The 23,713-nt window shown below is 49.0% G+C and overlaps 1 protein-coding gene across 1 annotated transcript in view; it reads left to right on the top strand.

Annotated features, from left to right (window-relative positions):
* Window positions 1-8,110, top strand: part of SPMIP7 (sperm microtubule inner protein 7) — an 87,433-nt gene extending 79,323 nt beyond the window's left edge. The window contains exons 8-9 of the mRNA XM_023589478.3: window positions 1,237-1,344; window positions 7,928-8,110. Of these exons, the coding sequence (XP_023445246.2) occupies window positions 1,237-1,344; window positions 7,928-8,051 (232 nt within the window). The 3' untranslated portion in view covers window positions 8,052-8,110. The remainder of the gene's footprint in view (window positions 1-1,236; window positions 1,345-7,927) is intronic.
* Window positions 8,111-23,713: the final 15,603 nt, after the last annotated feature.

Raw genomic sequence — 23,713 nt, 5'->3', positions numbered from 1 at the left:
GCTGCCTATGCGGCCAGGCCAGTCGCGTGGCCTTTTCCTTCCTTCTGCCCAGCTCCCTTAGGTTGGTATCATTACCCTTTCACAGTCAAGGCAATTGTCTCCCGGAGTTGAGAGCCCAGGAGCGGTATGTGGAGTCACGGGTCTCGCACCTCTTCCTGACCCCAAGTCCAGAAGGTTCCGCTCACCTCGTCTTTTCTGTACCGCATGTCACTTAACACCCTGGGAAGGAACCTCCGTGAAGCTCCGTATTTCAAAATTCACTCCGCGGACTGATGGCTCCTGGAAAGGTTTGGTTTGGCCTAGAAGGGGGTTCTGGAAAGGTCACAGAGGCGACCGAGAGACGAGGAGGCATTCCTTCGCCTGCAGCGGAGGGCCCGTTGCACAGGGTTGTGTGTTAGAACCAGGAAGCTTGCTCCAGGGCGTCATAGACCCAGAGGAGAGCCCCTGGTGGAAGCGCACACGGCTGAGTGGAGAAGCTGCAGGCTGCCGCCCGCCGCGCTCCTTGCCATCTGCCCATGGAAGATGCTGCTGCTTCCCTTTCAGACACGTGCCAGTGGAGGCCCAAGCACTGAAATGAGACCAGAAGCTGACTTCCAGAAAAACAAGTTGTGTTATTCGATTGAGCCTCATGATTTGCATAGTGTGTTCGTGCTCCTGACAAGTGTTTTTCCTGTCCCCCCCCCCACTCCTTCCCCTCTCTGGTGAAGAAAAGGGGAGAAGAGTAAGTGAAATTAAGCTAACAAGCCCTGTAGAATGAAAATGTTGGTTCACATTTGCTTTCAATGCATGCAATTTTAAGAAGTTGTCTGAAATCAGTAATATAGTACATTCATGGTGTAAGAAAGAAATTTTATAAAACACACAGTTGCAAATGTTTACTAATCCTGAAGCAGGGCTGCTGCTTCACAAAGAGCTGGTCCTCTCAATCTGAAGCAGATCTCGGCAGTGAATCACATTTGGAAAATATATGCCAATGTAAATCATAGTAAAGCATGGCCTTGAACTATGCTTCTTCAATCCTCGAGCAGAGCTTTTATCTAAATATCTATGCATCACCATGTCCCATGCCTGCTTTCTTTCCTGTTTGGACAGTCCAAGTTCCGACCCTCAGACAGGAAAAAAATCAGCCTGCCTCCCTCCTTCTGCCTTTCATATTTGGGTTTAAGCTACTGTGACTATTTCACAAAGCATTATTATAATTTCTCCTCTCTCCCCTCTTTTAACTCTTTACTTTAGCACTGCAAATATTCCAGGATACACTGGCAAGGTTCATTTCACAGCCACCCACCCAGCAAATTCTAATATTCCATCAACAACCCCATCGCCAGATTCAGAAGTGCACCGGTAAGTACGAGTCCTATTACTCAATTTGCTCAGATACATTAGAGGGGAAATCGTCATAGCTATTCCATTAAAGAACAATTAAATGCTAAGGGTAAATTGACATTGCTTTAAAAAATGGGGGTGTCGAGTCCAAAAAGAAAGAAGAGCTCATTTTCCTTCTGACGAGAACTTTATTAGGGCCTGCCTACATTTTCCTTTTAGAATAGGATCCAAAATGGCTTTGGAAAACACGTGTAGGTTAATGTTCCTATTAACGTGGAAAGGAGCATATTAAGATATTTAAGCTGTGTTAGATGAAGTGCATCTTGACCTCCTGGACTCACAATTTTCCACACTTACAAATCCTTTTGCCTTATCATCAGAAGAAGCACGTTCACTTGGATGCATGGAACTTATTTACGTGAGACCCATATTTACCTTTTGCGAATACTCCATTTTTAAAATAAAAGACAAAGTTCTGTAGAAAGTCATAAATACTTTTAAGCACCACTTTTGCAAGTTGAAAATAGGATGAGTTAGATGGAAGGTTTTTGAAGGCTCTTTTATTTGAAGATGCTGGTGAGAAGCAGTACATAGTTGTGCAATGTAACTCAAATTTGGAAGTGTTTTGTGGAAGTCCTGGCCTTGCAAATAAGAGGACACAGTTTTCAAAAGGCAACTGCGGTCTTTACCAGGTCTAGATGCTGGCCCAGGACAAACAAATAAACCATCCAGGTAGGATGGTGCACGGGGGTTGAGGAGACAGGGCTCACCCAAGGGGTCTTGTTCTCCTAGTTCAACCTCTTTTGCTATGGAATTCACTCATTCATCTATTTATCCAACATTTACCTACTGTCCATTCTGGGTCAGGCACTGTTCCATTGTGAGAGGCAGGCAATAAAGAAGCACCCAAAGAATTAGAGAAATAAAATAATTTGGAGAGTAATATGTGCCGGGAAGGAGAGAAGACAGGGTGATGGAGTAGAGCAAGCCTGGGAGGTGCCTGCTGAGCTCAGTGGTCAGGGAGGGCTTTCTGGGGAGCTGGCCCTCAAGCCCTGCCGGGACGGCCTTCTCCAGCGTCCCGAGAGACCACTGCCATGAGTGGGCTTCTCGGGCGTGGCTCACAGTCCACCCAGCGCTCATTTCCTCGTTCACGCATACATTTGTTTGGTTATATGTTCTTCCATTAAGTCAGCAAAATTTTATCACGCTCCAGTAATTCACAAGACCTGGACCTTGATTTCAAGGAGCTCACAGTCTAGCAAAGAAAAAGAAATAATCACATAACTGTATGTATTAGTCAGCCAAAGGGGGGCTGATGCAAAATACCAGAAATCTGTTGATTTTATAAAGGGTATTTATTTGGGGTAGACGCTTACAGTTACCAGGCCATAAAGCACAATTTACCTCCCTCATCAAATCTGTTGCCACATGTTGGAGAAAGACGGCTGCTGACATCTGCCAAGAGCTTAGCCTTCCTGGGTTCCTCTCTTCCCAGGGCTGGTTTCTCTCCAGACTCAGCTGCTCTGCTTGCTCCACAAGGCCAGCTGTAGACTATCAGGTGAATAGCTCATCTCTCTTCTGGAGACCTCTTGCCTGTATTTAACGGAGCCTTCTCTCCTTCCTCACATATCTGCTTCTCTGTGTGCCAACTTCCCAGCATCAAAACTCCAACCTCCCTTCTCTGCAAGGTGGTTTCTCTGTGAGTCCCCACCCACCAAGGGGATGGGAACTCAACGTCCTATTGATGTGACCCAATCAAAGCCTTCATCATTATTTAATCAAGTTAAAGTGAAACATCTGAATCCCAAAGGAAAATATGCCCAAAGAAAAAGACCAGTTTACAAACATAATCCAATATTTATTTTTGAAATTCATAAAAAATGCCGAACTGCCACACTACTGTACAGCGTGACAAGCACCAAGGCCATGATCATCATCACCACCACTTACATTGACCACGTGTTTCCCGTAGACCAGGCAATTTCCAAGTACTCATTTAATTGTCCAGGAGGCCTGTGAGGAGGATCCTGCTGCTCTTCCCATTGTACAGATAAGGGATGATTGGAAAGTACCATGCGTACCATGCGATAATTGGAAAGTAATCTGCATGGGACACCCAAGAAGGCTTCACAGAGGAAGTGATTCATGGTTGACTCTTGGAGGAGCGGGCATTTATGTCACAGCTATCTGAGGGCTCTGCTGGCAATAGGTGGGGCTTTTCACATCCCAGGAAGCACACCCCAATCAGCCCCCTCATCCTTCAATAATGGGCGGCTCCTCGGGGGCCTTTTGAATGAGGCTTCTAGAGACTTCTAACCACATTTCACATTCCCAGTTGTGTGCACACCAATTCTCAGGGCAAGAGGGACTAATTAAAGGAAAGAAGAGGCATCTGCTGAGGAGGGCTTCACTAACTTAACTGAAGTTTGGATTTGAGGATTGTCTAGAGGTTCTGATGAGAAGAAATGTAAGAGGATGTCTTTGGTTTTCAAAGCTAACATTTTATATTCAGTCAGTTTTCTCTAAAGTCAATTTTCTCAAAGGTCACAAATCCACTTCCAGAGACACGAATGGTAGATATTTAGGCAATTTACATTTTATTTCATGTGAAGGACATAAAGAAACACTCTCAAAATTCAATGCATCCTTACATCTTTATTTTAGGGCTGCTTTCCAAAAAGAGGTAAGATTATATTCTGTGACCCAATGGTTAGTGATTTAGAAGAGATCCACCTCAAAGATGCTTTGTCAGTGCAAAAGGAGAACACTTCAAATTGCCCATCTTTTTCTTTCACAACCCATCTTTTCATGCCAAACAACCCAGATCCCACTACCCGAAGCCCTATTGGTTTAACACGCCCCAAATCCACATAATCTAGCTACCAGTATGTGGTAAACCTTCCTGCTGTCTTTCAGAAAAATCTTTATTTCTAGTTGTAGAACCATCACCTGCTGCTACTATCAGAGAAAGAAACTGAGTCTTTCAGCAGGGAACGCATTTAGGTCTCCTGCTGAACCCGGGACGGCCATTGCCATAATTGCATACATTTTATACACACACCTGTCATCCCCTGCCCCTGAGTAGGAATCCAAATTAATCACACTGTACCCTCTGAAGTGACACTGTGGGGTCCTCTGCTCAGAGTTACAGAAGGCCTTGGAGACATGCACTGGTGACAAAGCAACAGAGTAGCACCCTGTTTTAGTTTGCTAAAAGCTGCCCAAAGAAATATACCAGACATGGGTTGGCTTTTACCATGGGGATTTATTAACATTTAAGCTTACAGTTCCAAGGCCATGAAAATTTCCACATCAAGGCACCATCAGGCAATGCTTTTCTCCCTAGAACCTGGCTGTAGGCAATCCTTGGCTCCTCTGTCACATGGCAAGGCACATGGCAGCATCTGCTGGTCTCTCTCTTCTTCTCCGGGTTTCGTTGCGTTCAGCTTCTGGCTTTTGGGGCTTTCTCTCTCTCAGCTTCTTTGAGTTTCTCTCTGTCTCTCTCTCTCCGCGTTCATCCTCTTTATGAAGGACTCCCGTAAAAGTTCTAAGACCCACCCTCGGTCATGTCCCACTGAAGTAACCTAATCAAAAGGCACTTAACTGAAGTAACCTAATCGAAAGGTCCCATTTGTAGTAAGTCCATACCCTCAAGAATGGATTAGCTCTAAGAACGTGATATTTTTCTGGGGTCCACAAAAGCCTCAAACTACAACATACCCTGAAACTAAGACATAGGTGAGTGCTGGGACTCGACCTCCAACCCTCCGCTCACCTGGACCAGGAGCTCCTGACAAGCCGTGATTCTCAGAATGAGAATGCACCCACTGGGGATTTAAAAACAAAGCAAAACAAAATAGAGAGCTGTGCTCACTGCTAACCTGAGTGCCTATGGAGCCCCTGGGCAGGAAGGTGTGTGGTCCCTTGTGATCCCACACTGAGAAGAAAGAGAGCTCTTCCATTTAGGCCTTCAAGGCTCAACGTGATCAAGTATCTTCTCTGACCTTTTTGACCCTACCCTGAATGTTATTTTTGCTAAAATTTACCAATGGAAGTGTGAGTGTTGGTCTCTCTCTCTGAGGATCATGATGAGAACTCGGTGAGCTAACTTCCTTCTGAGTGTGCCCATCTGAGATGATGCGTTTGTTCCTGTTATTTCGAAGAAGCAGGCTACACCCAGGCAATCCCTGGGAACTCCTGAAGATGAGCTCAACTGTGCCATGGCTTCTCTTTTGTAACTCATTCAGCCTTTATGAAGTGCCAACACCATTCCAAACTTCACTGGGCTATGTGACCCTCCAGTCACATCTCCTCCCCAAGATGCCTCAGCAGAAGGTCTTGCCTTCTGCTTGCTGGGTTATCCAAGAGGCCTCAGAGAGGGCTTGTTTGCCTGCTACCGTTGCCGCCTCCTCACCCCCTAACGATCTCCACTTCTGTCACTACGCTTCTTCCTTTCTCACTTTTTTTAAAAGGTTGGTCCCTCCTCCAAATAGTTTAGCCCGCTCCACCCTGCTTCCTCCCTGCTCCCCAGGCAATGTCCCTGCCTCTCCCAGTTGGCCTGCTGTTTCCAAAGAGACCCGGCCTGGCGGCGGACTTGGCCCAGTGGTTAGGGCGTCCATCTACCACATGGGAGGTCCGCGGTTCAAACCCCGGGCCTCCTTGACCCGTGTGGAGCTGGTCCATGCAGCGCTGATGCGCATAAGGAGTGCCCTGCCATGCAGGGGTGTCCCCCGCTTAGGGGAGCCCCACGCGCAAGGAGTGCGCCCCGTAAGGAGAGCCGCCCAGCGCAAAGGAAAGTGCAGCCTGCCCAGGAATGGCGCCACACACACGGAGAGCTGACACAGCAAGATGACGCAACAAAAAGAAACACAGATTCCCGTGCTGCGGACAGCAACAGAAGCAGACAAAGAAGAACATGCAGAAAATAGACACAGAGAACAGACAATTGGGGGGGGGGGCGGGAAGGGGAGAGAAATAAATAAATCTTTAAAAAAAACACACACACAAAAAAACAGAGACCCGGCCACGTCTCCCTGCGATACCATGCCAACGCCTTCCTCTCTGAGCCACCATCCTGCGTCTCTCCTTCCTTTCCCCACTGAACTTCTTTAAAATGCAAAAAGCCACCGTCCTTTCACTCCCTGCCTCCACTTCCTCTCGGCCCACTCTCTCCTCCATGTCGCGCAATCTGAATTCTGACACCACCAGCCAAGTGAAAGTGCTCCCGCTCCCCGGATCCTGGACTGACAGTGAAGAGGAGAGAAGGGCACTCGGGCACCTCTGCGTCCACAGGGCGTGGCGGGCGCCTTGCCGTGGATCCCTGTGGCCGTCAGGATTGCCAAGGGGGCTTGGCCTCCATCGTGAAAGGCAAAGGGGTTGGTGGCCATGTGGTCCCCATAGCATCATCTGAGCAGGGGAGGACAGGACCAAGAGATGGATGCAGAATACATTCAGAAGGGACTATTGGAACAGGGGTCCCAAGGGAGGGGACGGTGAAGTGTGGAAGGTGGATAAGGGGATTTTGCAAATCTTCAGATTTATTAATGAGAGAATGTGTGTTCAAGTCCCTTTCTCCCAACTCATATTTCCATTTGAACCCAGTGTTGCCTGCTCATTTCCTAATACTAGTATATAACCTTCATAGGAAGCTTCCCTTCTCACTGTAATGGCCATTTGCCACAGCATAAAAAAAGAAACAAAAAAAAAATGATTGCTATATGATCATCGTTGAATAAAAACAAAGGCATTTTACCTCTGGTTGCTGTGTGGGAATGAATTTCCCACTGAGCCTTGTAACTGGCTGCCACATAGAAGCGTCACATTGTGTGTGCTGTTCTAATTAATGACAGGGTGACCGTGGGCTGGCAGGGGGTGGCTCTCCACAGCTGGCATGGCAGGTTTGAGAATGCTGAAAGCCCAAGGTGATGGAACATGTCGCATCGCATTCGATGCAAAATTTCACTGTTACTTTATTTTAATGCTCAGCGCAAATTCGATTGGGCGAACTTATTCCCACTTGATAGATGAGCAAACCGAGACGGCATGGGAGCTGGCCTTCAGCCCACCGGAACCCCCACTGCCTCTGGGATAAAGCTCAAGCTCCTCTCTTTGGGAGGCTTCGTCCCACCCCCCTGGCGCTGATCCCACCACCCACCCTTTCGTCCTGCCCTCAGGTGCTCCCTGCCCACTGTCTCCTGCTGTCCTCTTCCCCTCTTCACTCCTACTTGACATAGCTCAGGGCAGATGCTGTTCGCCCACGTGGCACAGTCACTGTCCTCCTCCCTCCACAGCCTGCTAGGTTCACGCCGGACACTCCCCGTGGTTCCTGTTGGGTTATTTGGCAACCTGTGTATAGACTCACATCCTTTTGCCTGAATTTTCCATATTGTCAGCTCCTGATGTCATTCTAGACACATAGCAGGTCTTCAGGAAATGAAACCGAATGCTACCAGACCTGCGCTACACGCAACGATTGGTGACCCCAGCCTCCCGTCTCACTCTCTCCCTCACTCTTAGCATGAGTGGCAAAGCAGATGAGGTTATGTGTTCTCATGTTCCTTTGATGTCAGTTTTTTCTTTTTCCCTTTCTTGTTTTCTATAGCATCTTACGGAAAGATGCGGAAGTTGACCTCTTCCGTCACCAAGCGCCTCTGTCTCGAATGGTTACAACGGTCAAGCCCTACAACCCCTTCAACAAGAAGGAAAAAGAAACCGTGGGCTACTAGCGCGTGCTTCCCCAGTCTCAGGGAAGGCCTTGCTAAACGCCAGCGCACGAGCTCGGCAGGACGGGAAATAAAGGCCCCAGCTCGTGCCTGCGTGTCTGTGGGGCTGGTGAAACCCCGCTGCTCTTCCCACCTCGGGCAGAGTGTCCTGGACCCCATCCTCGCCTGTCTTCTGAGCCCTAAGTGGTCTCTCAGCCTGGCCCTGGAACTCCCCTCCATGCTGGCTGCCGCGTCTTCTGAACCCTGCCAACCACAGGAGTCTGAGTTTATGAGGTTTCTCTTAAGGGTTGGAACATCAAGTCTACATAGATGGTCGTGTCCTAGCCAAGTAACTGCCAGGATTAAAACTGCATGGTTGGGAGCAGGTGTAGCTCAAGTGGTTGCGCAACTGCTTCCCACGTACGGGGTCCTCGGAATCTCCTAAAAAACAAAACAAGTGAAAAAAAACAACTCTCAATGGGGAGTGGATGTAGCTCAAGTGGTTGACAGGTGTCCTGGTGTCTGAGGTCCTGGGTACAAGGTCCTGGGTTCAATCCCCGGTCCCTCCTGAAAAAAAAACAAAAATCCCTGTGTGGTGTAAGTCGTAGGTGATGGAAAGGTAAAATAGAAAGGGACTGCAGGACCACCTAGGCCACCACCCCTCTTTCCTCAGTGGGGAAACCGAGAGACAGAGAGACGGTGACGGGCGCTTGCTGAGAGTTGCATTATTCTTCCCGCCTAAGGGACAGCATCAAGCAGGGGATGATACCCACAGTGCAGAAGGGACAAATGTTCCCTTGTCCCAATCCAGGATTCTTTTTCAGACAGAGAACCATTGCCCAGGCTCAGTGACGGTGATCAGGCAAGGACAGCCACTTACGGAGACCGTCAGTTAAGAGGGAGGCGTGGCTGCGCCTTTCCAAACAGAAGGCGAGCACGCAGAACTGTGGTTACAGGTTGTGGGAGAGCCCTCTGCCTTCCCAAATCCACTTACATTTGTATAGACATAAAAAACACATGCAAAGTATATTTCCATTTGTATATGCTTAAATACCTATACACATCACATGGTCACAGGTGCATGAACAGAGCTTTTATAGTTTACAAAGCTCTTTCATAAACCTTAGCTCATTTGAGCCTGTAACCCTGTAATTAATTCTGATATCAGGCATTTTACAAGTATCTTGCTATTTTACACAAAGGTAGGTTGAGGTTAGGAGAAGTGAAGCAGGTGTCGAAGGTCACGGCAAATCAGTACTAAGAACAAGAACCCAGGATTTCTGGATCCAGGTGTAGTACCCCACCCCACGTGACTCTCTCCTCCCCGCCATTTCTCCACAGATTGGATAACCGTCGGTGAGTTACCCAGAAACACACAGAAACAAGCTCCCTGGGATTCCAGACCCCTCGGCAGCGCTTCTTGGGGTTTCACCTAGCTTCTCTTTCTCCCATGAGATTCGGGATGAGACAGTTGTCCCACAGAACTTAACTTCTGCTGGGGCTAGTTTGGCCCTGCTTGCTCCACAGAGCGGGAAAAGCAACAGCTTTGTTCTGAAAATGCCTCGGGCGAGGACGACGGGCCTTTGGAATGGAGTCTGCGGAAAAGGCCTGCCTGCTGCGCTGTGGCCCGCCTTCCTGCTGAGTCACACAGGAAGACCAGCCGCCAGCCACCAGGGAGTGGCCCCCGCACCTGACCTCCCTGTCCACTTAGGTTCAGAAAGAGCGATTCTGTGAGAGTCAGACCCAAAGAACAATCTTTGTCCCTGGAGGACTTTCACCAAAACACAAAGGGAGAGGGTGAAGCCCGCCCAGGAGGCCGATCGTTTGGTGACCTGAGATCACGTTTTGGGGTCAACACCCCTGGCCTGCGGCTTTGTCAGGAGGTTTCTGCTCAGGGTCTGAAGCGCCTCCTGATTCTGGGCCCTTCCCTGGCAGACCATCTGTCAAGCGCGATCTTGACGTTTTTCAGCAGGCTAAGATAATTCTTTCCATGGTCTGCAGATATCTGGTCTCCAACCACATGCTTTATACATGCTTGTGTAGAGAAGTTAAAGGTGCAGCATTTTACTTAACCAAGGGACCTTTGGAGCAACTTACGTCCATCAAGAGAAAATTTGATACGTTGTGGTACCTGGATATATTGAAATACTGTATACACATTTAAAAGATAATACAGCTCTATATTTATTATCATGGAAAGATATGCATGAGCGATTGGTCAGTCCAAGAGAAGACTTTACGACAACATGCATTTTATTATCCATTGTAATTATATATATGGAATAATGTGGGGAGATGTACAAAAAAACCCATTCCACCCTTTCACCCTCCATACATGTAAGTTCCTCACACACTGGTGCACAAGCCACTCCAGAAGGATTCGTTCTGCCTGCTGAGTCTAGGTACACAGAAGGTGGCTGGCCGCCCAGAGCGGGTTCCCAGGCTGGCCCCCACTGGTTTAGAAATTGTCATGCAAACAGCTTCGCTTCCTGATGCCCGCATTGTGGAAACAAGGCACTGCAACGTGGTCGGCAGGAATCTTCTTCCAGGGCTGGCCGACCGTTTGGACCTTATCTTCCGTGGGCAGGGCCGCCAGATGGGAGATAAAGGGAGCGCGGCGGCGAGGCTGGCGGGCAGGGGCAGGAAGAGGTGTCTGGGCAGAGAAGGGGCTGGGAAGGAGAGCTGCAGGAGGGGCGGGCCGCCCCCCGCCCTCCTGCGCCGCAGGGTCTGCGGGCGTGGGGGGAAGCGGGCCAATCGAGGGGGTCTTCGGGGCGGTGAGGAGCTAGGCCCCCGGGCAGCGGAGGGAGGGCTGTCAGCTCTAGGGCAGGGGCCGGGTGCCGTGCTCAGCGTGGAACGGACCAGGCCAAGGTGGGATTGTCCTGGGCAGAGCACGTGTGGAGGAGAAGCCCGGTCACCCGGCTGGGGGTGCCGGGGGGCCGGCTGCGTCCTCTCACATCCGGCTGAGGAGCGCCTGCAGGTCCGCCTCCCAGAAGTCCGACCAGCCTGCAGGGTAAATATTCCCCAACGGTGAACAGCTGGGGCTTGCTCCTCTGTGGCCATTTCCTTATCCAAGAGGACAAAGGCAAAATGCCTTCTCAGAGAGGGGGCTGCAAAGTTGGGCTGTGTCCAGGTGGACCTTCTGTAGCTGCTGAAATGAGACGTTTTTACTACCGACACGGAATATGGTGGTGCCGCTTTCAAAAATTAAATACAAATAGAGGAAAACCATAAACGCCTTTACGTGCGTTGGAGAGGGCCCAGTCTGGTGTCTCCGGGAACCCCTGGCCCTCTGCTCCCTGGCTTGCCGTGTGGGAGGGCGGTGGGCCGAGAGCCTGATGCGCGGTGGCAGCGATGCTGCGCTAAGCCGCGTGCTGCCGTGTGGGTGGCGGTGGGAGAGACAGCTCCTGACCCCCGGGGAGCAGGTGGGTGGTCCCGAATCAAAGCCAGGTATTGGCAGCAAGGAGGGCCCCACAAGGGGCTGGCTGCCACCACCCCCCTTGATGGAGAGAAGGTGCCCAGGCTGGGAGGCAAAGCCGCAGCTGTGCTCCCTGAATCTGTGTTGCCCTCCAAATACCAACTAAATGCGCCAACCAAAGTCAAGCGGCATAAGACATACATATGCAATGTAAGGGTGTGTTAAGTACTATCCGAAGGTGGATCTCAATCTACATCTGCAAAACACTGAAATAAATAGCTGTCATCGTTCCAGTAGAACTGAACAGGTCTCCCTGGCTATTTCTTTCCTGTGGAGAAAGACTCATCTCTCCTAATTTGCTCATCAAACCAGGGTCAGAAATCTGCATTTTAGGTTACTGGCTTTCTTTGCTATTTAAAAGGATATGTCTCAACTGCCATCTAGTAAAGGTCACAGAAATATTAATATAATTCTAAAAAAGAGGACCCAAAAGCTCAGCTTTCAACACACGTTAAAGTGTGGTGATGCAAATTGTAGAAAACCAGTGGCCTGTATCTCTCCAAGAATGATTTAATAATGAGTTTACCAGGTGCAAAATAAAAAGGGCCTCTCCTGAGGAAGCCTTACATGCAAATGATTGAAGTATCTAGAGGGCCGTAAGAGCAGCCGGACTTCCCAAGAGACCTTGGTAGAACCAACAGGACAGTGGGCACAGTCCCCTGCCGCCGCGGGCAGGCAGTGGGGTGTGATGGGGCGCCATGCAAAGAAGCAGAGGTAAAGGCCTAGCCAGATTCCAGAAGGAGCACGTGCGGAGGAGGGGCCCCTGGGTAGGGGGTGTCAGCGCTGCCCCACGCGGTGGGTGGGAGACCACCTCTCTGTTTCAAAGACCCCGCTCGAGGTTCGCGATCAGGGAACACGCCGACTTGCTTCGCCCAGGCCTGGGCGAGGTTCCAGCTCGGCCAGAGAAGTCCGGCTGCTTCCCGGGGTCCCCTCTGATTCTCAGTGCACGGAAAGCTCCTGGGAACACTGGAGCGGAGGGAAGGTGCCGGGTCTGTAAACACGCTGACGGCAGAGGCTCTGCCGGTCCCTCAGGAGGCAGCCAGCCCTGCCAAGGTGACTCGCGCGGGGCCTTCACGGGGAGGCAGAGCTGTCCCTCGGGAGGGCTCCCCGGACTCGGGCGTGGAGGCCGCGTGCCCGCTGGGGTGAAAGCACCGGGCATTTCTCCAAAGCATGGCGACCTTTGCAGAACATTCACCCTCTTCTGCTTCCAAGAGCAGGTTCGCTGGACCGGGGGGGGGGGGGGGGGGGGGTGACGTGATTTGCCTTGGTGGGGAGAGGATTGTGGTTTGAAGGTGGTTCCTTGGAATCCTTTATGGCTTGTCCTTCAGGGTGCCTGGAGGCTCAGGTTCCTGAGAGAGGGGTGATCTCAGAAAGCCTCTGCTCCCTTCACCTACAGTGACAACAGCCCTTCCTTTCCCGCAGACCCCGCGGAGAGGTGGCCCCTTCCCTCCCAGGCACGCCCTGCGTGGATGGCCATGCTCGCTTCCTGCCTGAGAGGCCAGCCCCGTGCAGCAGGAAAGCCGCCGGATTTGAGGTGGGGGAGGTGAGGGGCCGAGGGGAGGAGGGGGAGGGGGCGCCCTGGGGTGCCGAGGAGAAACCGCCTGTGCGGGACGGACCCGGAAGGCGCGCTTCACCAGGATGGGGGCTCCTGCAGCCTGGGCACTGAAGGTGCGACCAGGACATTTGTAAGGCTTGGTCCAAGTGTTTTCTTAAGACTGGATTTTATTTTCTGAATTTCTCAACTTCTTGAAAACTTTCAGAACTCACCTGGATGCCCCATGAAAGCTATGGCTCTCTTCCCATGGAAACGCGGCCATCTGCTCCACCAGCCCCTACCCTTTAAGCCAGCTCACCTCATCTGCCTCAGAGTCAGCATTTGGCTTGTGGCACAACTCAGTCTCTGCCTCTAGCACGTGGACATCTCCTCTGTCTCCGTCCAAATTTTCTCTCCTTACAGGGGCACCAATCATATTGGTTGGGGACCCACCCCAATCCTGTTCAGCTTCATTTTAAAGCAGTAACGTCTTCAAAGACCCTATTTCTAAATACGATCACATTCCTGGGACTGGGGTTAGGACTTGAACATGTCTTTTCAAGGGACACAAGTCAACCCATACCACTTGGTGAGGAATTTATGTCTTCTATGCCTCACATTTCCCATGGGGAACATGGAGGGATGTTGTGGGCGGAAAAGGAGAGAACATACCTAAGTACTCGGCACATTAAAACATTCTATAGATATTAATATAATAACTTAAAAATAATGTTCCTCTGAACTAGACCTTGGTGGATCCGATCGTGTACTCCAGTTTGCACGTGTTCTTGGTCTTGGTCCGCCTTCGAGCGAGTGTGGACTGTTGTAAAGAGCCCTTCAGGACGCTACGTCAGCTGAGCGGTGGCCCCGCTGAAGCCTTGGGCTTCAGTCTGATCCCTGGAGTCCTTCACAAGCAGAATGAGATTCAGATGGAAAGAAGCCACCGGGAGCAGCCAGAAGCCAGAAAGGGACAGAACCAGGAAGGGAAAGAGAAGATGCCATGCGATGGAGAAGCCAAGGACCAAGGGTTGCTGGCAGCCAGCCCCAGAATGCCAGTCTTTGGAGAGAGAGCACCACGTTGATGACATCTCCATTTTGTCCTTCCCCGAGCCTAAAACGCTGGGAACCAATCCATTGCTGTTTTTTAAGCCAACAACCCATTGTATGGTATTTGCTTTAGCGCTAGGAAATGAAAACAGCCCCTTCCTGGGATGCCTGTGCTGCCCACGTATAACCATGTCCCCCTGCCCACTGCCCCTGTGCCATAGCCTCAGACCGTGCCCAGTCTCCGGCAGTCCTGATGATTGGCAGCTCATCCAGACACCAAGCCAGAAACCGAGAGGCATCCTAGATCCAATTCTACGTCGTCTTTTTCTCTCCGCTAACATAACCCTCTAATAAATCTTCTTAGCACTGCTCTTCCTAATATTGCCTTACCTTAGGTACTGTGTGGAATATATTATAGCAACTATCTCATGGTATTGAAATGGTCCGTTCCTGTGTTTTCCTTTCCCATTCTTGGAAGTCTGGAACCATGTTTCATTCATCCTGGAATCACCCAGTGCCCTGGTCCCAGCCAGGCACACATCATGAGAGGATGGATGGATGGATGGATGGATGGATGGATGGATGGATGGTGGAAGGAGGGAGGGATCGTGCTTTTTTCAGGATTCCCTGAGCAGATGAATATTTGAACCCTCAACTAGTAAAAGTGAAAATAAGGAATTCCTTACACATTTTGTTCTATAGCTCCACTCTCATTTACCCGCACATTTGGTTCCCCGCATTGCATTTCCTCCTTCAGACCAGCTCTGCTCATCTTATGCTGGGGTGGGCATCTCTCCCCTATCTTCAGCCTCCCTCCCCTCTCCCCACCTCCCCTCTCCCCTCTGCTCACAACTCCTAGATGCTGCTGGGCACACGTCCACCAGCCTGCGTGTGTGGTCAGCCCCTAACTAGGAGGTGTGTGTGTGTCCTTCCCTCCCTACCCCAGGACTTGACCCCTGAAAGCACATGCTGACTCCTCTGTGTGTGTGGGGGGGTGGGGATAAGCAAACACATATTTTTCGGGGGAGGATATCTGGCACACAGAAAAGGCTTAATTCTGGTACTTCAGGTGAAGAGTCTTATTAACAATAAAATTGTATATCACAAAGGGGTAAATTGCATGGGGCAGAAAAACCACATTTTCGGGTCCTGGATAAGAGATAGAATGGTGCCGCCCAGGGAAGTCCGGAAAGACTCTGTGGAAGATGTGGAAATGGACCTAGGTCTTGAGTGAAGATATAAAATGGTCTTAAAAGTCGATTCTTAATTTTTAAAAAAATTTGTATCTGGCACATCTCACTAATTCAGGCCCAATTCTCAAGATTTTAAAATAATTTTATTTTACCTACTCTGAATTTGTAAAGTGTTGATACAAATAAAATTATAAGAGGCATGTTGAATCCACATACTGAGAGTTTGATTTCAAGTAAGATGACACAGGAGAAAATAGAAGAAAAAGAGTCAAGAAAAGGAAAATATTTTTGGTATCACTTCTATGACAGGCCAAAGTAATGCTCCAATTAATAGTTTCCAACTATTCTACAGAGGATTCTCACTTACCAACTTTAAATCATATTACCTAGCTACAGTGGTAAAAAGAGCAAGCTACTGGCATAAAGACAGACAAACAGATCAATGGAACTGAATTGATGGTTCAGAAACAGACTCACCTCTATGGTCAGTGATTTTTGACAAGGCTGTTAAATTCACCCAGTTAGGACAGAAAAACTAGATAGATGGGATGTCCTCAAAATTAAACACTTTTGGGCTTCAAATGACTTTGTCAAGAAGGTGAAAAGGCATCCTTGTCAATGGGAGAAAATATCTGGAAACCACATATCCAATAACAGTTTGATTTCCATGCTATATCAAGAGATGACACAACTCAGTGATAAAAAGACAAGCAACTCAATTTAAAAATGAGCAAAAACCTTGAATAGACAATTTTCCAAAGAAGAAACACAAATAGCCAAAAAGCTCATGAAAAAATGCTCAACATTAGGAAAATGCAGATGAAAACTATAATGAGGTATCATTTCATGCCTTATAGAAGGGTCATTATATAAAAAAACAAACAGAAAGCTGCAAGTTATGGAGAAGATGAGAAGAAATAGGAACACTCCTTCACTGTTGAAGGTAGTGTAAAATGGTGCAGACTCTGCAAAAGACAGTTTGGTGGTTCCTCAGGAAACTAAATATAGAAGTGCCATATGATCCAGCAATCCTGCTGTTAGGAATATATTCAGGATAACTGAAAGCAAAGTTACAAACATATTTGCACATTGTTATTCATAGCAGCATTATTCACAATTGCTAAAAGATGGAAACAACCGAAGTGTCCATCAACTGATGAATGGATAAAGAAAATGTGGTTTATACGTCTGATGGATTACTACACAGCTATAAGAAGAAATGAACTGCAGATGCATATGACAACATGGATGAACCTAGAGGATATCGGGTTGAGTGAAACAAACCAGACACAAAATGACAAATATTTTATAGTCTCATTGATACGAACTAAATACGGTGAGTAAACCCATGGAGTTAAACTCTAGATTATAGGTTACTAGAAGATAGAATGTGAGTTGAGAAGGGGAAGCTGAGGCTGAATTTACATAGAATGTTTCATAAAGTTAATTGTAAATACGTGGAACTGGATAGAGTTGATGGGCACACATTGTGATGAGTATAACTAACACTACTGATTTATAAATGTGATTGTGGCTGAAAGGTATAGTCTTGGAAGCTTATTGTTAATTGAAAGACAGTTTGTGGATAATCTAGGCTCTGTAGAATATAGTGATTGTGGTGGTAAATGAGAATTGTGGTTAATAGTACAAATACAAGAACATTCCTCTATTAGAAGGTGTTAAGAACATGATGCTACATGGGAAAATGCAACTAATTAACTTGCAGACTACAGTAAACAGTAATATTGTAGTATTTTTGTAGCAAAGGCAAAGAAGGCACTATATTAATGCTAAAGGTTAAACAAAAAAGACCATGGGATTTAATTTTCTGAGATGATCAAGCTTTTCTTTTTTTCAGTTTCTTCATGAACCCAGGAGCCCTACATCACGCTTTTTAACCAATCCTTGCTCATTTGTTTGTCTTTTGGAACAAACAATTGAGTTGGGTTTTGAGATTAAATGAAACAAATGTGCCTGGGCAGGATTTTTTACAGTAATGCCTCCACAATTTGTTAAGCTGCCTTTTGTCTGTCATTTTATTTTTTGAAGTGGAAATAAATTTTTTTTAAAGTGAAATGTTTCCATATCCGGGAACCACCACACTCCCCTCTTTGCAGCTCACCTGCTGATTCCCTGCATGGGCAGCAAGCAGCAGCCGGGCTGGCTGCGACGTGCTCTGCTCTCTGCGGGTGCTCCGGCAGGTGGGCCAGGCGTATGTGTTCCCTTCCCTGACGAAGGGCCCCAGCTTCTGCAGGACTTCCTCCTCACCCAGATCAGAAGCCTCGAGAAGTGCGGATGTGACCGTCCTTTCCTGCCTGCCTGGAATTTGGGCTCCAGCATGAGGTGTGCAGGCAGCTCTTCAGTGATCTCTTAGCTGGTCCCAAATCCACAAACGAACCACCTTTCCCCACCTGTTCCCTTTGTCTAGCAGGTCTGCCGCTCCCCACCAACTCCCTCTCCCTAAATTTAAAGCTGTCATAGAAATATCTCATCCTTTGCGATGCCTTCTTAAAGTCTGGAGGATTAGCTACTCCTTCCTCATCACTTTTGTTGTGCTTGGTAAAATGTCTTAAATTATGTCAGAATGCTTTATCTGCCCCATTGTCATCCCCATCCCTCTTAAGATGGCTCCCTCATCTGTCTGCTCGTTGTCTCTGCTCAATGGCCGCTCATTGTGCCTGCTTGTCTTCTTTAGGAGGCACCGGGAACCAAACCTGGGATCTCCCTTGCAGGAGGCAAGTACTGAACTGCTCGAATCACATCTGCTCCCTGCTCATTTTGTCAGCTTGTTGTATCTGCTCATTCGTCAGCTCATTGCATCATCTTGTTGCAGCTGCTTATCTTCTTTTGGAGGCACCAGAAACCAAACCCAGGACCTCCCATGTGGGAGAAAGTCTCCAACTCCTTGAGCCTCATCTGCTCCCCCCACCCCCATTGTCTTTTAATGTTTGGCTGGAAACCATATCTTTAATGATAGATGGTAGAAACATTGCCTGATATATATTGGGAACTCAACTGATATTGGAAGAAGTAAGCTGAAGTTCACGTATATGAAATGTAGAAAGTGGCCTTCATTTAGACCTTATCTAATATGATTCCAAAGATGTTGAGGAAAAGTGGGAAAAATGAGAAATTCATTGGTTTCAATCACTCACTACTCCCGCCAGCACTTATTAAACTCCTGTGATATTCCAGGAAAAAGCATGCTATGTTCTGCATCCTGATAAATTGACCCCTTAGAACCTACCATGGCTTAAAAAGAAGCTGCACCAGGGTCACATGTGTAGGCATCTGGGGAAGATTTTGCATGGAACGGATAAGACCTGCATGTGATTTTTCAGAGACATCTGTCCCCTGAACGAGTTCACGCAGGCATAAGACAGGGGAGAGGGCCCCAGCCCAGCAGGTTGTGAAATCCCGCAGGCTGGGGCGCTGCTGAGGAAGCTCATTTTAGAAGAATAGCACCAGGGCCCTCTGGAATTTCCCTTTCTCCATCTGACAGAGAGACCTCAGCAAGGAGGAGAGGAAGCTGGATGCCATGCGACGCGCCTGGTTTCTGATGCTCTCCACGGATAGTGTGAGCCAAAGCATTCTGGCTCAATCCTGCGAGCACTTCTACTGTCACCCTGGGTCCCTTCCTTACATCGATGGCATTGTTTTGTCAGGAAGGATGCGCTACCGAGCTTTCTCATACTCCTGCGGTACGAAGTGGATTATCTGTTATCTTAACACTGAAGAGGCGGTCCCGGGCATTCACAGCTGGAAACCTGTTCCCTTGATTTTATCTCTCAGGCAAGATCACTTTCAAACATCCCAGATCATCCTGAGTCCATTTCAAAGCACAGTTTGTGCTTTTCTGATATTACATTTGCTTAGAGAATAATTCAATACTTGGTGTGGCCTGCAGTTCTATCAAAACTCCCCCACAACTAATCAACTAACTAAAATTTTGGTAAGTAGCAAAACACTTTTACGTATCAAAAATACTTTTACTTAGGCAAAAGTGTTTGATATGATAAGCATGTATGACTTTATGATGGCCTCAGAAATCCTTCAACCATCTGGTGGCCTCTAAGGGGTTGCAGGAGAAGAAATGGTATGGACCACATGATCAGGGCACCCGGGCCAGGTTGCAAGTCCTGGGGCAGCTCTGCACCCCAGGTGCCTCCTGGTCAATCGAAGGTGTGGATTTCAAGGATTTCCCAGTCCTTTTCCATTGCTGGTTTCTAGGATACTGTGAATAACCAGAACCTCACTGGTCACGTGGGCCAACCATGAGGCAGCCAATGGATATCACAGACACTTCTGAGATCTGTTGGGTTTAGAGATAAACATGATCGGTGGTTGCTTCAAGGTACTGTCCTCTTTCCAAGTATCCACCTGCGTCTGCAAACAGTTAGGAGGAACGCACACTCAGGACACTGGATACCAGGCTGTTCCATGGGCTTTCACCACCTGTGGCTTCCAGCCCACGCGCCCTCAGCAGAACTTCAAGGTGTGGGCTGCAAACACGAGGTCTCGAATGTCTGAGTCCCACACTGCAGCATCACCAGACCCTGTTTCCATCCATGATAAAAGATCCCACAAAATAACCCCTTTCCCAGATTAGAGCTTTTTGTGCTGATGAATGTTGGGGGAGGGGAGCAGCTTGGAGAGGGAAGATGGTCCAAGGGCATTGAGTTAACTCCACCCACAGTGAACTCAGACTGTTCCTCGAGAACCAGCGGCACAAACCTGGAGCCTGAGCAAGTCGAGACCGCACAGTTGGGTGAAATCTCATTGCACATGATCGTCCAGGTCTCTCTGCCATGCTCCAGGGCACAGGCCTCTGCTCCGAAGGGCTGCCCCGACCATCTCTCCATTCAAACAGAACTTCTGGAAACCAGCCCGGTTCGCGGCAGCTGCAGCTGAGCCACTTCTCTGGCTCTGACATGTTCCTGCTTCTTTTCAGTTCTCGATTCTCAGCCCCCCTTCCTGTTTATGGACCTATCCCACCCTTCGTGCTACCAATTTGCACTGACCATCTCCCATTTCAGTTCTTTCTCCGGGACCTTGGCTTAGAGGTCAAGCCAAGGCCCTAGCTGGGACAGGTTTCCCCATTTCACATCTTCCTCCTGCCCCAGCCTCACAATGGCGACGGGAATATTCAATGCAGAAAACCAACAAGATGCTGCAGAATCCTTGCTGTGATGGCAATGCCGCACAGAAGCTTGTCCCACCACTGTCACTAGCTCCTCTTTCCTGGTTCCCTGGAAATGTCTGTCAAAGAGCAAGAAACTTGCCTCAATTAGAGGTATTCAAGTAAAGCAGATTGTGGTGCACACTCAAAACAGAAATGTGTTTCTCTTGTCAACTCTTTGGATGTCTCTCTCTACATTAGTATTCAGCTGACAAACATTTGCTGAATTATTGTTGTTAGTGGGATTCAACTGTGGCAGGATGGGATTGTCTTTGCCCCACAGATCTCCTTCTCCGTGTCCTCCCCTTTGTAATAGACTGAATCCTGTACCCCTCAAAGGATGTGTTCTTAATCTTATTCTGTGTTCCTGAGGTGTGTAAGCAGGACCTTTTGAAGATGTTCTTATTGGTTAAGATGTGGCTAACTGAATCAGGGTGTGTCTTCATCCACATTACTGGAAGCCTTATGGAGAGAAGAAACTGGAAGCTGGAAGTCAGAGAGGACCACACAGGAAGAGGCCAAAAGTTGGTGGAAACCAGAAAGGAGAGCGATGGCCGTGGAGCAGGAGGTGGAGATGCCAGCCAAAGACCACCAAGGAGCGCGGCGAGCCCACCACCTTGGGGAGCAAACACTCTGCCCTCCCACACCTCAATTTTGGATTTGGATTCTTCTTGCCTCAAAGCTGGGAGATGATAAATTCTTGTTGTTTACATGCAAACTGGCTTGTGTTCTTCATGATAGCCATTCAGGCCAACTAGATACCCTTTAGGGGGAAGGTTTGTTTCATAAGGTGAAAGCCTAAATGCCAGAGATGGTTGGCATCGACACTTACGAGAGTTATGCTTGAGACATGATCAGTATTGGTGAGAGAAAGAAAGAAAGAAAAAAGATCAGGAAGGAGTTGATGGAGCACCCAGGAGCCAGTGTTGACACAGAAAGGAGACTTGCCCAAACAGAAAGGTAAAGAAATGTCATCCACCACCTTTGGAACACATGTCATACTCATAGTCACCTAAGAGTAAGGGATTTTCTTTGGGATACTAATTTATACTAGGACAGACTTTCAGAAGAAAGGAACAGAAAATATGCCCTGTGCCTTCCAATAGCCAACTTCCTGGGGACACTCGTTCAGTGACCCTACGCTATCGTTTCAACAGCGCGCTTAGGGACATACAACGTTTAATGAGAGCAGTCATTTTCCTTGATTTCCCCAGAGGAACCCTCACGGAGTTTACCTGAGGAAGGAGCAGGGATTTTGCACATGAGGACAGGGGGCTAAAGAAAGAGCTAATGCATGCAAGACAGAAGGCAGGGTACAAAAATAGTGGCCTGGAGACTGCTGGGAGAGCCATACAGGGAGTGGTGTGAGATGAAATACAAGGAGAACCTGGAGTCCAGAGAGTGACAAGCCTTGAAGGCCGTGATATGGACTGCGGCCAGAAGAAGTGGGCCACAGCAAACGCCCAAGGTGGACGCAGGGCTCTGATGCTGCTACCGCCCATGGCCACTGGAGACGGCCTGCCCTTTCTCTCACAGTCCCCTCCGGCATGCCGTGGACATCTATGACCAATGAGTTATGTTCGAGTTCCCAAACTTATCACCGGAAAATCACCTCACACAACCCTACCTTTGCTTGTTCTGGAAAAAAAATACGCTTCACTGGGAGGCATGAGTGAGGTGGTAGTTTTTCTTTCCTTGACTTTGTATGAGACAGTCACTGTACCACTCAGGGCTGTCCAGGGAAACAGAGCTGACAGGATGTGCACCCACCCACAGGGGTGTATACGTGTAAATCTTTATAGATCGACTTATACATAATTCATCAGTTTATTGTAGGGAACTGGCTCAGGCAGTTGTGGGGGCTGGCCAGGCCGCGTTCCGGGGGCCAGCCGACGGCTAGCATTCCCAGTGAGAGTGAGAGTGAATTCTTGAGTCTCATTCCTTAGGCTGGAAGCTCTAGATGAGATGGAGACAGAGTCCTGAGGCGGAGTTTCCTCTGAAGCTCAGAAGCCTCCATTTCTGTGATGAGGACCTCCAAGTGATTAGAGAGGCCCATCCTGTTGAAGGGCAGCCGCTTGCGCTGTGAATCCCGTTGACGAGATGCCTCTTCAATCCTCTCCGTGGATCCGCGAGGTCAGGCGTCCGTTCGAAAGCCCATTTTACAGATCAAGAGACCGAGCCCGATGTGCGCAAGGAGTGCCGTGCCACCCAAGGGTGTCCCCCGCGTGGGGGAGCCCCACGCGCAAGGAGTGCGCCCGTGAGGAAAGCCGCCCAGCGTGAAAAGAAAGAGCAGCCTGCCCAGGAATGGCGCCGCCCACACTTCCCGTGCCGCTGACGACAACAGAAGCGGACAAAGAAACAAGACGCAGCAAATAGACACCAAGAACAGACAACCGGGGGAGGGGGGGAAATTAAATAAATAAATAAATCTTAAAAAAAAAAAAAAAAGAGACCGAGCCCTAGCAACGTCAGGTAGCTCGACCTTGCAGGAGCGGATCGCAGAGCTGGCACTGGAACCAGAGGGTCTCAGTAAGTCCAAAGAGCAGCGCGGCAGTCCTCTGAAGCGAACATCCCGAGCGAAGGGAAGAGCAGGACCAGGAGGCTGCAGACAGAGGAGCCCGGGCAGCCGGGGCAGTGCGGGTCACCAGGACGGTGTCAGCGCAAGGGCTGGGAAGCCAACTCCCGCGCCCTCCACTAAGAGCCGGTGTCCAGGGCCGGGCGGCTTTCTGCACGAGCTCCCGGGGCTTTTGCTCTTTTGAGTCTTGGCGATAGTTAAACCAATGTGCTGGCCCTGACAGCCGTCCAGTTAGGTTTCCGAAGCGCTTCCCCCCGCGGCTGAGTTTAACAACAGCCGATTAACAGTTGGGTTCTCCACCATTCCATCAGCGAGAGTCGCTCGGAATCGAAGGTCATCTTCCCCCATATTGGCCCCCGAAGCCTCGAGACCAGAGACCTTGGGGACGGGTGGCATCGTGAAGCACCCCGAGCCACTCCGCACACAGGCGTTGGGAGAGCAGGGGGGGTCTGGCCTCAGAGAGACCCAGGGGCCAAACGCATAGGGCACACCTACCCTCTGCCTTAGCACGTTTGTCAAAACTTTCCAGGAAAGAAATCCTGTCAGCTTGGCCAAGTTCCCCATCCATCCAGACAGTTCCGTTAGAAATGCGTTTTTTTGTGTGTATAATAAATTGATTCTGCTTGGCGGAAAATCACTTTTCGCTGTTATCTCTGTGATCCGTTACTTCTCCGGCTCTTTAA

This window comes from Dasypus novemcinctus, chromosome 5 (assembly GCF_030445035.2).
Source record: "Dasypus novemcinctus isolate mDasNov1 chromosome 5, mDasNov1.1.hap2, whole genome shotgun sequence".
Taxonomy (NCBI): Eukaryota; Metazoa; Chordata; class Mammalia; order Cingulata; family Dasypodidae; genus Dasypus; species Dasypus novemcinctus.
The sequence above is the reverse complement of the archived record's forward strand: the minus strand, read 5'-3'. Positions and strand labels throughout refer to the sequence as shown.